Raw genomic sequence first — 15,930 nt, forward strand, 5'->3', positions numbered from 1 at the left:
TTAAAGCAACAGATCAAAGACTGGGTAAAATTCTCACTTCAGAGTTCTGCAGAGAATTCGAGGCCTGTGAATCCTCACTGCATAAAACTTTCAGGTCAAATGACATGGAGAGGAGCAGGGACTTCATGCATTCTTCTCTGACCCTAACCATATGAGTATCACAATGCGTGGTAGCATTCTAAAATGCCTGTAAGAGAGAAGCCTGTTTAATATTCATTTTAACAGTGAACCCTAACTCACTTGCCTACAGAACTTTTCATTCTTCATAATGTTTGTTATAGTTCTAAGGATAAACTTTTTAAAATACTAGACTAGATTATCTTGACAGGTCCATTCTAACTCTGAGGTCCTTTTGATTTGTAGTCAACTTTGCCCTCTCCTCCATTAGTGATGCTTTCTCCAAAATAAATCAGTATCTGAACACCTTAATTCCCAAGTATAACTGACATTCAAACAAGTAATATTCAAAGAGAGCAAAGCACTCAAGATATGAAGTGGAATTCCACTGGAATAGGCAAGGAAGTACTGCCTGTATAACCTACTTCTGTAGACTTCTAGAATGTTCTAAAAAAGGAAATGGAAAACAGCATGGATAATCTTCAGTCTCATTTTTATTAGACTTTATGAAGTCTAAGAATTTTTTATTTATAGGAATTCAGGTTTTAGTTAAACTAACAATAAAGTAATAAATACCATCAAAATATATACTCTCTGATAACCAAAAGAAGGCTAACAGATCTAATTATGTGCTGGTTAGGTTTGACATGTTCTTATCTATTGACTCTATAGTCATAGGTCAAAAACAGATTTATCTCTACTTGGTAAAGCCAGCATGTTTAAAAATATTCAACTCTTGCCGGGCACGGTGGCTCATGCCTGTAATCCCAGCACTTTGGGAGGCTGAGATGGGCGGATCATGAGGTCAGGAGATCGAGACCATCCTGGCTAACACGGTGAAACCCCGTCTCTACTAAAAATACAAAAAATTAGCCGGCCTAGTGGCGGGCGCCTGTAGTCCCAGCTACTCTGGAGGCTGAGGCAGGAGAATGGCGTGAACCCAGGAGGCGGAGCTTGCAGTGAGCTGAGATTGCGCCACTGGACTCCAGCCTGGGCGACAGAGCGAGACTCTGTCTCAAAAAAAACAAAAAACAAAAAACAAAAAGCAAAAAACAAAAATTCAACTCTTTCAACAATTGCTCTGAAATATGTAAAGAGAGAAAGAAATCTAAATTACCTAGACCTTATTATTGGTCCTAGATGGTTGTCATTCCCCTCAAATTTATACAGAAATGTTTTATGAATTTCAAATAATGCTCATGTTGCAAACTATGTGGTATCCCCTAGAACAGAATTTTTATTGGCAAGCCCCTTGAGTGTTATCCTTCCACACTGCATCTCAAAAAACGAAAAGAAAGAAAAACATAAAAACCCATGTTCTGTAACTTTAACAACTTAACCACTTCCCAGTTACTATGGGAAGAATATAAGACATGATCTATGATCAAGGAGATTAACTCTGGTACAAGGGATGGGATCAGGATACAAAGCACGAATGTCACTTATGTCCTTGTATACATGCCATAAGATAACATGAGTGGGCACAGGGCAAGTGCAGACAGAAAAATCAATGCTAAAATCTTTGTAAAGAATCTGAATTTGAATTGGGTCTTTGAAGTGTGTAGGAAAATAGATCGTAGTTGGGCTAGAAACAACGTGGGTCTTATTGTGGATCATTTGGAAATTTGGCCTAAGGAGGCTTATTTTAATATAGGGAGCAGCAGTAAGCCACTTAAGGCTTCGAGTAGGGAAGTCCTCAGTCTGACAAACTGGAATGGTTAGGTGAGACTAGCCACCCAGAGAAGAGCTAGGCTATGGAACTCAGGATTTATGCCCACTTACTGGAGCTCCCTACAAGCAAGTTCTGTAACCCACTGCCGTGTCTCCAGTGCCTGCTCAGGTGCTCAAACAGTGGCCAACTGGATGCAGTGTTGACAGTTCGACAAAGAATGAATGAGGCTCTGACCAAGGGGGGTGGATGAGGAGTCTTTGGGCTCTCAGTTGTAGTCTGTGAACTACACTTTTAATCTTGGATTAATAACAAACCCAGCCTGAGGAGAGCCTTATACATTTTACTTATAGGGTGACTATTCAGAAGTCTAACATTGTGGCTCCTGTTTGGTGTCCTAAGAACTTCTTCTGAAGTATTTGAAAACAAGAACTCTACCAGCTGTGAACATTCAACTGTTCTAACCCAGAGGTGGCTCAAAACAAATAAATAAATATTGAAATCACAAGCTTTTGTAATACATTTTATCCTACCTTTTGATTGTATAAAGATCCCTGGATTAATAGCTCTTCTAATCCATTTCTCTGATTAAATTTTTTTTAAATTATAAGCTCTTTCTTGTGACAAATTCTTCTTTTATAAAGAGAAAGCCTGGCTTTGGCTTATAAAAACTGTATTTTTATGCCGCAAAGTAAAGGAATCCAAAAGATAGATTACCATTTAGGTCTGATTTTGCTGTCTCTTTTGTGGCCATGAAATAGGACTTAAACTTTCTAAAAAATTGGGTATTTTTTTTTTCTTTTAAAAGCCAAGGAGTTCTATTTGAACCCTTTTGTATTTACTAGTTTGCAAATTTTATATTCCCTTGAAGTTGTTTATTTTCTGCGATGATCAAAATATTTAGTATTCTGCCCAGGGTAATGCAAGATAACTACTATAACTTCCACTTCAGCAAGGCATTTTTTAATCATTTATATTCTTCTCTGGATACCATAGTTAAGTATTTAATGGATCAAAGTCAAGCAGAAGGAAGTGATGTCAGTATGAAAGTTCTGTTCTAGGGTGAGTTATAATTCTGTGTTTTACTGGAATAAAGACATGTCAGATTCATCAAATTTACTGCTTTTAAGCTGAGAATTTTTTATCAAACAGTTGAAAATCCAAAAAATTAACACACCAGAGAAATGATAGAGAGGGGATAGAATTAGTAGAGCTATATATTTGATATATCTTCCAAATTAACTCTTAAACCCATGTCTCTACCTTGTACAATAGTCCCTCTTTATCTGCAGTTTCACTTTCTGAAATTAAGTCCGCGGTCAACCTTGGTCTGAAAATAAGTGAGTACAGTACAATATGATATTTTGAGAGAAGAGAGACAGAGAGACCACATTCACAGAACTTTATTACAGCACATTGTTTTAATCGTTCTATTTTATTATTAGTTATTGTTGTTAATCTCTTATTGTGCCTAATTGATAAATTAAACTTTATCATGTGTATGTATATGAGAAAAATACTGTATATAGGTTTTGGCACTATGTGCCATTTCAGACATCCACTGTGGGCCTTGGAACATATTCCCTGAGGATAAAGAGGGACTACTGTATATAAATTAAAGATCAGTTGTTGGTTGACTTTAACCACTAAACAGATGAGATTACTGTCACAACACAGGCAACTCTAAGCAATGTTATGAAAAGATGTACAAATAGGAGATCTTAATGTGTGATTGACTAAATTAGATCAGTATTGAGTGTCTCTTTCAGAGGACATAGACACAAAGGGTAAGTCCAGAGGAGAGACTGGGATGATGAGGATGAGATCCTACTTGCCTGTCAGCTTCAGCAAGAGCCTTCAATATTAAGAGACACACCTGAAGGCTGTGATGTAGAAGAAAAGCCTCTCTCCCACCTCTAGAGGAAAGAACTGGACCGATTTTAGGGAAATGCATTTGATCTTAAATTTCATCACAGCCAGAACTATAAAATACGAATGTATTAGTCGATGAATTTTCTCATTTAGAGAGATGATCCTACATGACTCTGGGGGTACAATAGAGAGGACTGTTTGTGTATCAGGTAGGAAGCTGAGCTAAGCTTCTGAAATCACTTACTTTCAAGCTCAACATACTTTGATAATCATTTATAGTGACTCACAATCAATTCCCCTTAAGACTTTCAAAGTCACAAATTGAAACAATGCTCATAATGAATTAAGCCAGTCTGTATGTGTGAACCAGGGTGAGCAGAGACATGAAGTAAGCAACAGTAAGATTTCACCTAATGAGGTTGAGACTTAAATAAAAGGGCATGATACTGGGGAGGAATAGAAAGGACCTAGTGTATAGCTAGGGAGTAATGGACTACGGGGGTTGACGGAAGGAGGTAATGATCAACCGATTTATCAAGACCAAATTCAAATGGAAATTCTGATAATCCTAGTCATCTTATGTAATTTTCTCATTTGAAGTCACAACAGGGACTAACACTTTCTTTTTTTTTTCTTTCCAAATGTGATAGGAAAGCAAAGATATCCTGTTAGTGGATCTAAACTCTGAAATCGACACCAATCAGAATTCTTTAAGAGAAAATCCATTCTTAACAAACGGCATCACCTCCTGTTCTCTTCCTCGACCAAAGCCTCAGGCATCCTTCTTGCCTGAAAATGCCTTTTCTGCCAATCTCAACTTCTTTCCCACCCCTAATCCTGATCCTTTCCGTGATGATCCTTTCACACAGCCAGACCAATCGACACCTTCTTCGTTTGATTCTCTCAAATCTCCAGATCAGAAGAAAGAGAATTCGAGTAGCTCGTCTACTCCACTGAGTAATGGGCCCCTGAATGGTGATGTTGACTACTTTGGTCAGCAATTTGACCAGATCTCTAACCGGACTGGCAAACAGGAAGCTCAGGCAGGCCCATGGCCCTTTTCGAGTTCGCAAACCCAGCCAGCAGTGAGAACTCAAAATGGGGTATCTGAAAGAGAACAGAACGGCTTCTCTGTCAAATCCTCCCCGAACCCTTTTGTGGGAAGCCCTCCCAAAGGACTATCCATACAGAATGGCGTAAAGCAGGACTTGGAAAGCTCTGTCCAGTCCTCACCACATGACTCCATAGCCATTATCCCACCTCCACAAAGTACCAAACCAGGAAGAGGCAGAAGGACTGCTAAGGTGAATTGTCTTCTCCACGTATCCATTAGCAGAGTGCATGTTCGGTACCAAAGGGTGGTGTGATGCAAGCTCTCTTTCCTGCTGCTCTCGTAGTTTCCTGTGTGGCTGTGAAATAGAAGGTGGGATAAGGCACTTTGGTTCTCCAGGAATACTTTCCTCTAACTGCCACCGTTTTTAAGCTTCTCAGCAGCGTTTGTCACACCCTGCTTCCCATGTGCATGTCTTGTCACTTATGATTAAACTAAACACAAGTTTTTCCATTTTTAATGCTGCTATGCTTCTATACCTCTGGTAAGTTTGATCATCATGTTCTGGGTTGGGAGGGTGAGAGTTCTTGTGATTCCCTTTGTACTTCCCTGACACTAACACACACCCTGCACACCCATCGTATTGCATCAGTGTCCATGGTGGTGGTGTAAAATTCTCGAACTTATCTCCTCTTTTAAATACTGACTAAATACATAAGCTTAGAAAAAGCTTATGTGTTTACTATCACCACTATGATCTCAGCTTTATTTAAGAGCAATTTAAAATGCAGTTCCCACAGGTGTGTTTTTTTAACTCTCCTAAGAATATGCAGGCTTGCCTGGATTAAGACCCTGTGATCTCTATGTAGACTGACTTAAAATCCAATGGAATGATAAAAAATATTCAGGATGCTTATTGGTAGTTGCCCCTTTTACACACGTCCTCCCCCAACTTCAAGCATTTAGCTGATGAGACCAGACCAATGTGAGTGTGTAAATGAATATAGTAGATTTCACTTTGCAAGCCCTAGGTAGTATCAGACACTAAGACTCAGTAGTCCGTCTGTTGTAGGAATCTGTGTCTTTTTGTGGAGGACTCTTTTTCTGTAGTAGTAATTGTTGTTGTTCATCTGTTAAGAAAAAAGTTTTCCTTTTTGTGGCTCTCAAATTGGGGTATAGAGTAGGAGACATAATGAAGCTGTATTTCACTGTTAGTGAGTAACTAAGGCTTCTCCCTCCCTCCCTGTCCTGTCAGTCTTCAGCCAGTGACTTGCTTGCATCAGACATCTTTGCTCCTCCCGTCTCAGAACCTTCAGGCCAGGCGTCACCCACAGGACAACCTACAGCCCTGCAGCCCAACCCTCTGGATCTCTTCAAAACAAGTGCTCCTGCCCCAGTGGGGCCCCTGGTGGGTCTAGGTATGTGCCTAGAGATAAAATTAAGTATGACTCTTTTGCTTTTGCTCATAAAATGATGATGCATCGGAAGAAATTTCATACTCCCAGAGGGTTTTACAGCATAAGATTTGAGCATCCCAGGGAGCCCTTCTCCCACTTCTACTATACAACCCCACACCCATTTGATATTCTTGACTTGTAACTCACATTTGGCTCCTCAAGGCAGCATGAGACAAGAAATTCATTTTCAGTATTGTACTTACTTGAGCCAACTGGTCATGGTTTCCTGAAAGACAATTGTAAGGGATTCTAAACTCAGACCAGCTTCAGTAGCAAAACAGGGTTGACCTAAGAGAGGCTTGTCTGTCAGCATGCATGTCTTCCGTGTCTTTTGCCATAATAGATCGAAGGCCTATGTCCTTTCAACACATAGCCCTCTTGGAAGGAATATATGCCCGAGAAGGATATAAGTTAAGTCTGAAGCAAGAATAAGTCATAGAGTGAAAGTCCTAGGTTCTGGGCCCAGCTGTGTTCCTAGGTGTATGGTAAGGGTAGATCAGGCACACATCCTGATCAGTCTCTGAGCGCTTCTGCCATAGGAGCTCCTTGCCAATATTTTGGCTAGCTTGAGTGTTTTACTGAAGCTAGAACATAAGTCCTAGAAAGCCAAAGTTGAAAAAAGCAGAGAAATAAGGGAAGAGATGGAATTTTATCAGACATCTAGGATGCGTTGATGCTCTTAATTCCTAAATGTGTCATTAGCTTGTGTGAGCAGCTGATCACTCTGTGGTAGGACAGTGGGGAAGTCCACTTGACTGAGGGCTGGCCTTGCTATTCTTAGGCCACAGCCTATAGTTCTTTTCAGACTCCATGGTACAGTTTTCAGAAGCCCTGACAATAGTTTTTGCTGTCCTGCTGTGGACTCTATTTTTCTGCTCTTGGCACGTCTACAAACTCCAAATGGACTCTGGCTTGGGAGGTGGAGGACTGTAGACAAGGAAGGACTCCCCTCTCCTTTGGTAAAATCTGACCAGGGATCCTGGCTTTCTCTGCCTCCTGCAGTCAGTCATCAGGATCCTTGTTTTGTTTTCCTCTCTGTCTCTGTTGTTTTTCTACAAAGGAAAATAGTTTGGTTCTTTTACAAGAAATCTGTTTAATCATGTCTAGAATAGGGTGGCCAGAGGAGGACTGTTACTCAACTGCTGAGTGGCAGAAATCATGAGGGTATGAAAAGCCAGCTTGTCCCAGGTCTCTGCTTGCATTTACCCCATCAAGAGTCTCTCTCTAAAGACTTCATGTCTCTTGGGGGCTTCCTCCTTTCTGCGTTGCTCTTTTCCTTGCACCCCACCCCCCCCAAGTGGAGCTGGTTGGTACCCTTCCCTCACAGAAGACCAGAGTACTTGCAATGCAATGTCTGCAGCGAGATCACATCACAGAGCTTTGTATCTAATGTCAATGCCCTTAAGAATTTTTGCAGCCAATATTTAACAAGTCAGCCTGAAAATACAGCTGGACCCTATAACTGTTTATTTATTCAGACGAAGTGAAGCTTTTTGGCTAGGTGCCCCTGTTGAGGCCTTGGGGTATACAACTGCAGAATACTGATGATTGTTCCAAGTTTGGACATGGGACTCAAACTGAGCTCTACAGTATAGTCCCTGTCCACTAGCAGGGATCCTCAGCCAAACCATGGAAGGTTGTAGGTCTGGCTTCCGCTAGACCCAGCTGGGGGACTGTCTCCCCTGGAGAACTGGGGGGTTGGGAGAGGGTATTGTAGAAAGCTGAGCCCTCAGATTCAACTTGCTTGTATTTTAATCTAGCTTCAGAAGATAATAAAATTAATGTTCTATACCCATGTCCCCCTTTTCCTTATTCCTTGCCCCTACTTTGTCAATGTGTTCAATGTGTTGAAACACAAGGTGGGGATTTGGTGGGTAGGAATGAAGACTGCTATAAGTATATACTGGGAAAGCCTTGAATTCCTGGCAAATGTAATATTTTTCTCTCTCTTTTTTTTTTTTTTTTTTTTGAGACAGTGTCTCACTCTGTCACCCAGGCTGGAGTGCAGCAGTGCTGTCTCAGCTCATTGCAACCTCTGCCTCCCAACTTTAAGTGCCTCAGCCTCTCTAGTAGCTGGGATTATGGCATGCGCCACCACACTCAGCTAATTTTTGTATGTTAGTAGAGACAGGGTTTCGCCAAGTTGGCCAGGTTGGTTCTGAACTCCTGGCCTCAAGTGATCCTCCCACTTTGGCCTCCCAAAGTGCTGGGATTACAGGTGTAAGCCACTGCGCCCAGCCCTAATATTTTTCTCTTTTACAAATACCATTCTCACTAATATGATATTTTCCTAAGTGAAGACAAGTTGTCCAGCATGAAAGATGATAAAATTCCACCCTCCTTTTTGCACATCTAACTGGTGGAAATTATTAGCGAGTGATCTGGCTTCTGTTAATACAATTTAATTGAATGTGTTGTAAAATAGGAGCAACAACTTTGTTCAAACTAAACCCATTTTTAGAGCCTGTATTGTAGAATATAACTTTTCTCTTGATTTGTTATGAAAGGAGTATATTCTTCAGTGAAAATGAATTCTAATTTCTGTATCTGTGAAATAAGTATTTGAATTAACATAGCATTTGAAAATTAAGATTGCCCCATGCCTTGCTGCCAAGGAAGCAGAACAGGAGAATGGGGTGCCAGATTTAGAGCCAGTGTTCCTGATTTTCAGTCTGTACCATCCAAGACTATGACCTTCCCAATTTTAGTTAATGTTCTTGCACCCAGTTTCCTCATCTCCAAAAAGCGTGCTGATTAAGTGAAATGGCCTGTTCTGAAACCCACCACTCTCTGTGAGTACACCATGTGTGCCCGTGGCCAGATGGCCAGCATGCATGATGAGAATGGAGCCAGGTAATACCCATGTCTCAGACTAAGAAGCTTGAAGATACAATCTCGTGCTCCATCACTCCTAAACACCATTTTCAAAGTATTCTCTCTTGGAAACATAAACGTCCCTAACCCAGGTCTGAAGAAAACTTTCATAACTAAAGAATGCCATGCACCAAAGCTCAAAGCAAGTAGATTTCAAGAGCGAAGCATCACCTACTAACAGATATGAGGCTGAATTTAGGTTTCCTTGTTAGCGGTGACAGCTTAACTGAATCATTAATGCACTTGGAAAGAGGCAGGAAAGATAGTGCCCTGTATATTACAAGATGCAGGGAGGGAGCCTCTCAAGAATCAGAGGCCATCATTGGAGAGACCTGGATTCTGGCGATTTAACGAATTCCTGATGACATAGCAAGGTCGCAGGAGACGGAGCCATTCACCACAAAGAGCAGATGCCCCGACACAGGCCATTAGTTACCTTGAAAGATTTTTGTTTCCCATTGTCCTCTCTCCTCTTTTAAATTCTCTGTTCTAACTTCTGGCAAGGTTTAGAGAGTGGCACATGGCAGGAAGCACTTTTATTTGAAACAGTCCTCCTAGGATAACATCCTTTCTTCCATTTTTTTACATAAACGTCTAAAACTATCTTGGCATTGGCCAAACTTTATCTTCCCTTTATGTATATAGCTGTATCAGCCTTGGCAGCATTAAAAAGTGCAGAAACTTTGAAATGGTTTCTTCAGGATGCAAGCATGTTGAGGTCTTGTGCACATATGTGATTGCTGGTTTCCATAAGACTCCAGACATGAGCCAGTTGCCAAATGAAAAGATCAAATCCGTGACTCAGAGAGTCCCATAGATTATCTTAATTAACTACATCATAATCAGCATGGTTCGTGCATAAAAATATATTCACTTAAATAAGTTCCTGCTATTATCAGGCTCTGTTCTAGTTGTTTGAGATGTATCAGACAACTAGTGTCTGTATGATAAGGGCTTATTTTTTTGATGAGTAGGTACTTATGGACTATATTGCCCTTCTGATGAGGAAAGTTAAAAAGACATGGTAGGAAGAACATGGGCCTCAAAATGCAACCAGCATTTGAATGCTCACTATACGGTATTAGCTGGCTAACTTTTACAGTGATTAATCTGTCAGAGTCTTTATTCTTCCCATATCAGCCTCAGGGCCCGATGGAGGTGTTAGCTGCATAGAGGCTTTCCAGAGAGCTGTGCTCTCTGAAATTCAAGAATCTTCTTCAAGCTTGGCTCCTGATAAGTATTTTTCTTCCTCTTACTTCAGGTGGTGTAACTGTCACACTCCCTCAGGCAGGACCATGGAACACAGCATCTTTGGTCTTCAATCAGTCCCCTTCAATGGTTCCGGGAGCCATGATGGGTGGTCAACCTTCAGGTTTTGGTCAGCCCGTCATTTTTGGTACAAGTCCAGCTGTTTCAGGTTGGAACCAGCCTTCACCCTTTGCGGCCTCAACTCCCCCTCCAGTGCCTGTTGTCTGGGGCCCTTCTGCATCTGTGGCACCCAGTGCTTGGTCAACAGCAAGCCCTTTGGGGAATCCTTTTCAGAGCAATATTTTTCCAGCTCCTGCTGTGTCCACTCAGCCCCCTTCCATGCACTCCTCTCTCCTGGTCACTCCTCCTCAGCCACCTCCCAGAGCTGGCCCTCCCAAGGACATCTCCAGTGATGCCTTCACTGCCTTAGACCCACTTGGGGATAAAGAGATCAAGGATGTGAAAGAAATGTTTAAGGATTTCCAACTGCGGCAGCCACCTGCTGTGCCTGCGCGGAAGGGAGAGCAGACTTCTTCTGGGACTTTGAGTGCCTTTTCCAGTTATTTCAACAGCAAGGTTGGCATTCCTCAGGAGAATGCAGACCATGATGATTTTGATGCTAATCAACTATTGAACAAAATCAATGGTAAGCCACTCACCACTCTGCCTACTGTTCCAACAACTATCTCCACTGCCACATGGACCTAAATGAGTTCCCCAAATGAACCCTCTCTCACCCACCAACAGCTTTGCTCTTGCTTCTGTTGGTAATCAAGGGTTACGGAGACGACTTAACCATTTGCCTTTTGGTAATAACTCATTTACCTTAGTCATTTCTGAGTACTGACCCAATGCTGCCCTCTAGTGATAAATCTTAAAAGGGCTGCCATGAGCTATTGAAATGTGATGACTGGTGACTGTTGGAGGGCTGTGTGATAAGGCGTCATCCATGTCCCATGGCTTAAAATGCAGGGATTCTGAATCTCTTCCACTTCAGATAAATATGCATGGCTTTCTCTTCTGAGAAGGATAATAATTATTGGGATACCTAGTATTTGGTGTTGATTTTTGTTCCACTGATGTAAATTTCAAAAGTATAGAAGTAAATTTCAAAGATAAGCTGACTTGGGGACTGGCCTATATTTGGGGAAAGCTTGTCTACTGATTGCCTGGATTTTTTGCCTTCTAGAACCACCAAAGCCAGCTCCCAGACAAGTTTCCCTGCCAGTTACCAAATCTACTGACAATGCATTTGAGAACCCTTTCTTTAAAGATTCTTTTGGTTCATCACAAGCCTCTGTAAGTATGAACTACTAGAAGCTGTTCTCCAAAGTACATGCCACATAGAGCTCTGGCCTCCTGAATTAACGTTGCTTTTATAATAGCTTTTTTTTTTTTTTTTTTTTTTTTTAGACAGAGTCTTGCTCTGTCGGCCAGGCTGGAGTGCAGTGGTGCAATCTCAGCTCACTGCAACCTCCGCTTCCTGGGTTCAAGCAATTCTCCTGCCTCAGCCTCCTGAATAGGTGGGACTATAGGCACATGCCACCACATCTGGCTAATTTTTGTTTTTTTTTGTAGAGATGGGGTCTCGCCATGTTTGGCCAGGCTGGTCTCAAACTCCTGACCTTAAGTGATCCATCTGCCTTGGCCTCCCTCCCTGCTGGGATTACAGTCATGAGCCACCACACCTGGCTATAATAGCTTTTTGATGGTAAAACATGTTTGGCTAAGATTTGTCACCAAGAACCTTCACAGTATAAACATTCATTTAAACTGGAGGAAGATTATTTGCACAAGAACTATTATCTTCTGAATTTGAGAAATAATATCACATAGAAAACATCCTTCATATCTCACTTAACCTGACCCATGAAAGCATTTCGGGAGAAAATTGAGCCAAAATACTGTCTTGAAAACCTTTCAAAAATTTAAATTCTTAATTTTCCAACAATATTTCTATAGCTTATGAAAATAATACTTCCTATTTGGGGGAGGCAAATGAAATGCATCTGAACCTTGATTTTCATGTAAATAATATACACTGCCATCTGCAAGCAGATGGAAACAAATCACTGTAAGCCCCATATAATGTTTGATTGGCCAATTGGCCTATGACCTAAGTGATTTTTAAAAGAATTTTGGAAGTCTTCATTGTAAATTTTTTTTCTTATGACTGTAACTGTATTTATTGACCTGATGATTTTATCTTCTTAGGTGGCTTCTCCTCAACCTGTATCTTCTGAGATATATAGGGATCCATTTGGAAATCCTTTTGCCTAAATTCTGTAAGTAGAAGATCCTAATAAGCCTATCTCAGGGGTTTTCGTGAGAAAGGGTGACATGGAATAGAGTGAAATTTTAATTTTAGAATTGGGAAGAGGGTAAATATCTATAATTTAGGAGTAATCGACATGAAAATCTATACTTAGATCATTCAGTAATGACTAGGCTGGGCACTTAAGAATAGAATTCCTAAACACATCAAAAAATAGTAATATACCCTTGGGGATGTGGATTTTTATCTTATCCCATGTTTTCGGTTTTTCAGTTCTGTGTGGGAAGTAAAACTCAAAACAACACATCACAGGTTTCTAACCTTTTTACTTTCGTATTGAAGTGGTTGCAAAACAACCTAGTAGTAATTTGGTTTCCTATAAAGGGTTCAGATTCCAAAGACCTTCTGAAGCCACCAAGTCAGCAAAACAGATTATGATCATTACTCCTCTACCATTTATTACTCTGTGAGCAATCTCAAAGTTAGTCTGAAAGAGTCTGATCGTATTAAATCTAAAAGTTTTAACAACTATTAAAGATCTCCTTCATAGGCAGTAGGAGCTCAAAATGAGTCTGAAGGTTGATTCTTCTGTCTCATGAACTTTATCTTAAATAAGTGATTAGGTAGAATCACCCTCAGCTGAAATCCTGGGAGGGCTCAGTGTAACTCTTTCTCAACAGAAGGTGACAGCAACTTTATTCTGATCTCAAAAGACTAAATTTAGTAGGGAAAGGAACGCTCCCCCCATTTTAGAGCAGTAGGTGGGCCAGCTGGTAGGGGTAGAACAATAAAAATAATGAAAAATAACAACAACAGCAAAAAAAAACAAGCCCATTTTTTTTCCAATCTTGTCTCATCCAAACAGGACTACTAAACTGTGATTTGGCCCATCTATAATGTAATTATTTTTAATAGATAAATATCTTAAATGTGGCGAGAACAATAAGATTGAGCTTATAGGCATCTGGATCATTTTCCCTCAACTCCAGTTCTACAATGACGGTGTTTCCTATAGTGCCTTTCCATAAACTGCTTCAGAGAACTGGGTAAATCATTAAAAATGCAAATTCCTGGGTCCTACCGCAGCCCCAAGGAATTTCTCTTTGGTGCCAAGAAAATGCTTCCTTTTAACAAGAGTGCAGGTGATTCTAAAGGTAATAAAGCAGTAAGTAGATATTTAAGAGCTAGAAGTCTCACCAGAGATCATTCTCACCTTCCATTCAAGGGGAGATATACCCAAACCAATAGAAGGAGTAAACTACACTCGGAGTCAAGATGGATTGTAGGGACTAAATTGAATGAACTAGGCTTCTCTTTGGAGGTCCTTTCTTCTTTAGGTCATGAAGGAAGGATAGTTTAGGTCAACCTGCTACATCAATAGATTGGGTAAGGGAAACTCTCATGGGATAAAATAACTAACATTGTTGAGCACTTGCACTAATCATTTTATTAGATGCTCTACATTTATCATCTTCATCAGTCCTCACATCAGCCCTAGGAGATACTACTACTGACATCTTTAATAATGACTTGATATTTAATACATTGATATTCAATTCAAAAATTCTAACCACAAGTTTCCTTCTTCTCCATACCTCTCTAGGAACTTGGTCTGCAGACCATCCAGACGAATAAAAAGGTTGGCCTTAGTAGTCAAAAACAAAGCTGATAGCCAGACATGTTCTGATTTCTGCCCTTGTTCCAGCTTTGACGTATTATCTGTTGCCTTATTTCTCATTGCCTCTTCTACTTGTAAAATGCTTTTCACTTTCTGTCTAGGTTAAAGCTAAACTGAATCTATGGCTTTAAATAAATTAAGATCCTAAACTCTCTAGCTTAAGTGTAAATGAAGTACAGTAGTTTCCCTACTGAACCCTGCCTATTGTGTCCCTGGAACCTTCTAGAACACCTGCCTTCTACCCTCTGGTTGGGAGATGCAGCCACCACATCCCTTCATATCATGCTGTTTTGAATAAATATTCAAATCCTTATTGTTCAAAGTTGTTCGGGGGTTCTGTTTCAGAGCATAAAATCTAAAGGTTATAGTAGAACAAAGCACCTTCTTAAAAGAAATCTTGCTTCAGACCATCAGTTACAGAGAATTTCTAAAGTAAAATTGAAGCAACTACAACTTCTCCTTAGACACTTTGGAATCTAACCACTTAAGGACCTTTTTAAAGAGATAGCTTCTCTTCTTTCTGAAGATCACCTTCTCCCAAGGCCAAGATTGTCCTTTTCTCCCATCTCTTGGTAGCTATTGCAAATGAGGGAAGAACATTATTCGTCTCTCCTCTCCTTTTTTTCTGATTCTTTTTTCAGTCAGTTTTGCTCCTAGGTTCAAGTAGCATTACCACCCTTTCGCAAGCAACAGACTCTCACAGGGCAAAAAAAAAAAAAAAAAAAAAATCAGATTCACAGCCAGATCTGGAGCATCTCTTCATTCTCAGTAATTGCTAGTCCCACGAACTAGAATTGCAAATGGGCACAACCTATATCCTTCCTGTGGAAGAGGAGGCCATTCTCTTGAGCTGAAGTTCCAGAAGAGCAGTTAATGTTCAAGAGAAATTGAACTCAACTCAGCAACAAAGGACTCTATTTTGAAGAGCAACACATCACAAAGCTAAATGTGATTGTGCCAAACACATTAGGTGCTTATTTGGGGTCATGCTAGGCCGTTATCAAGAAACTGGAAAACTTTCTTGCAGCCACAATCTCATCGTCATTAGTAGGAAGATAAGAGGGGAGGAAAAAGCTGTAGAACAAATGTTTGGGGTTACCATTGAAAATCTAATGTCTGCAATGTTTTTCTCCTCACAACTTGGAAACATTCCCTGTTCATTTTCTGTCCTGTTGTGAGCACAGTTCTGAAGGGTTTATTATTGTCAAAATAAGTTTTGTTTTGTTTTGTTTATGTTGGGTTTTTAATGTTGTCTCTTGACCCTTAATGCTCAGGTTCTTGTGGGAGTTAATCAACCACATCCAATGTTACCTTGAGGGGGAAGAAGAGGGTGATGCTCAGAAGCTAAACAAGACAGGGGCCACATGGCCCTCTATTGATTAGCCCCAAATAGAAAGTCCTGCGGTTTTATGTTTAATGGTAATAGTTGATCATATATGGCATAATTTTCTATCAGCTTCCTACTCAGTCACTACAAACACAGACTTGAAATAGTACTTTAAATGTCCAAATACCTAAATGTGCTAAACTGGAGACAACTATTTCTAGGTAGTTGAATTTTTGAAAGTCATGATCAGCCACACAACTGTTTTGTACATACTTATTTTCTCGTGCACTTTTCTGTATGCAAATAAAGCTATAAACTTACTCATTTCAATAAACTGGAGTGGCAGAATATCATGTGGTACC

The 15,930-nt window shown here is 40.4% G+C and overlaps 1 protein-coding gene across 3 annotated transcripts in view; it reads left to right on the forward strand.

Moving 5' to 3' along the window:
• DAB2 (DAB adaptor protein 2) overlaps window positions 1-15,918 on the forward strand; it is a 55,691-nt gene extending 39,773 nt beyond the window's left edge. For all 3 annotated transcript variants that reach the window (XM_055246166.2, XM_055246167.2, XM_055246168.2), the window contains 6 exons: window positions 4,309-4,962; window positions 5,965-6,127; window positions 10,302-10,934; window positions 11,478-11,587; window positions 12,503-12,573; window positions 14,167-15,918. In XM_055246166.2, the coding sequence (XP_055102141.1) occupies window positions 4,309-4,962; window positions 5,965-6,127; window positions 10,302-10,934; window positions 11,478-11,587; window positions 12,503-12,568 (1,626 nt within the window). In that variant the 3' untranslated portion in view covers window positions 12,569-12,573; window positions 14,167-15,918. The remainder of the gene's footprint in view (window positions 1-4,308; window positions 4,963-5,964; window positions 6,128-10,301; window positions 10,935-11,477; window positions 11,588-12,502; window positions 12,574-14,166) is intronic.
• The last annotated feature ends 12 nt before the right edge of the window (window positions 15,919-15,930 follow it).

The sequence above is a fragment of the Symphalangus syndactylus genome, chromosome 16 (genome assembly GCF_028878055.3).
Source record: "Symphalangus syndactylus isolate Jambi chromosome 16, NHGRI_mSymSyn1-v2.1_pri, whole genome shotgun sequence".
Lineage (NCBI taxonomy): Eukaryota > Metazoa > Chordata > Mammalia > Primates > Hylobatidae > Symphalangus > Symphalangus syndactylus.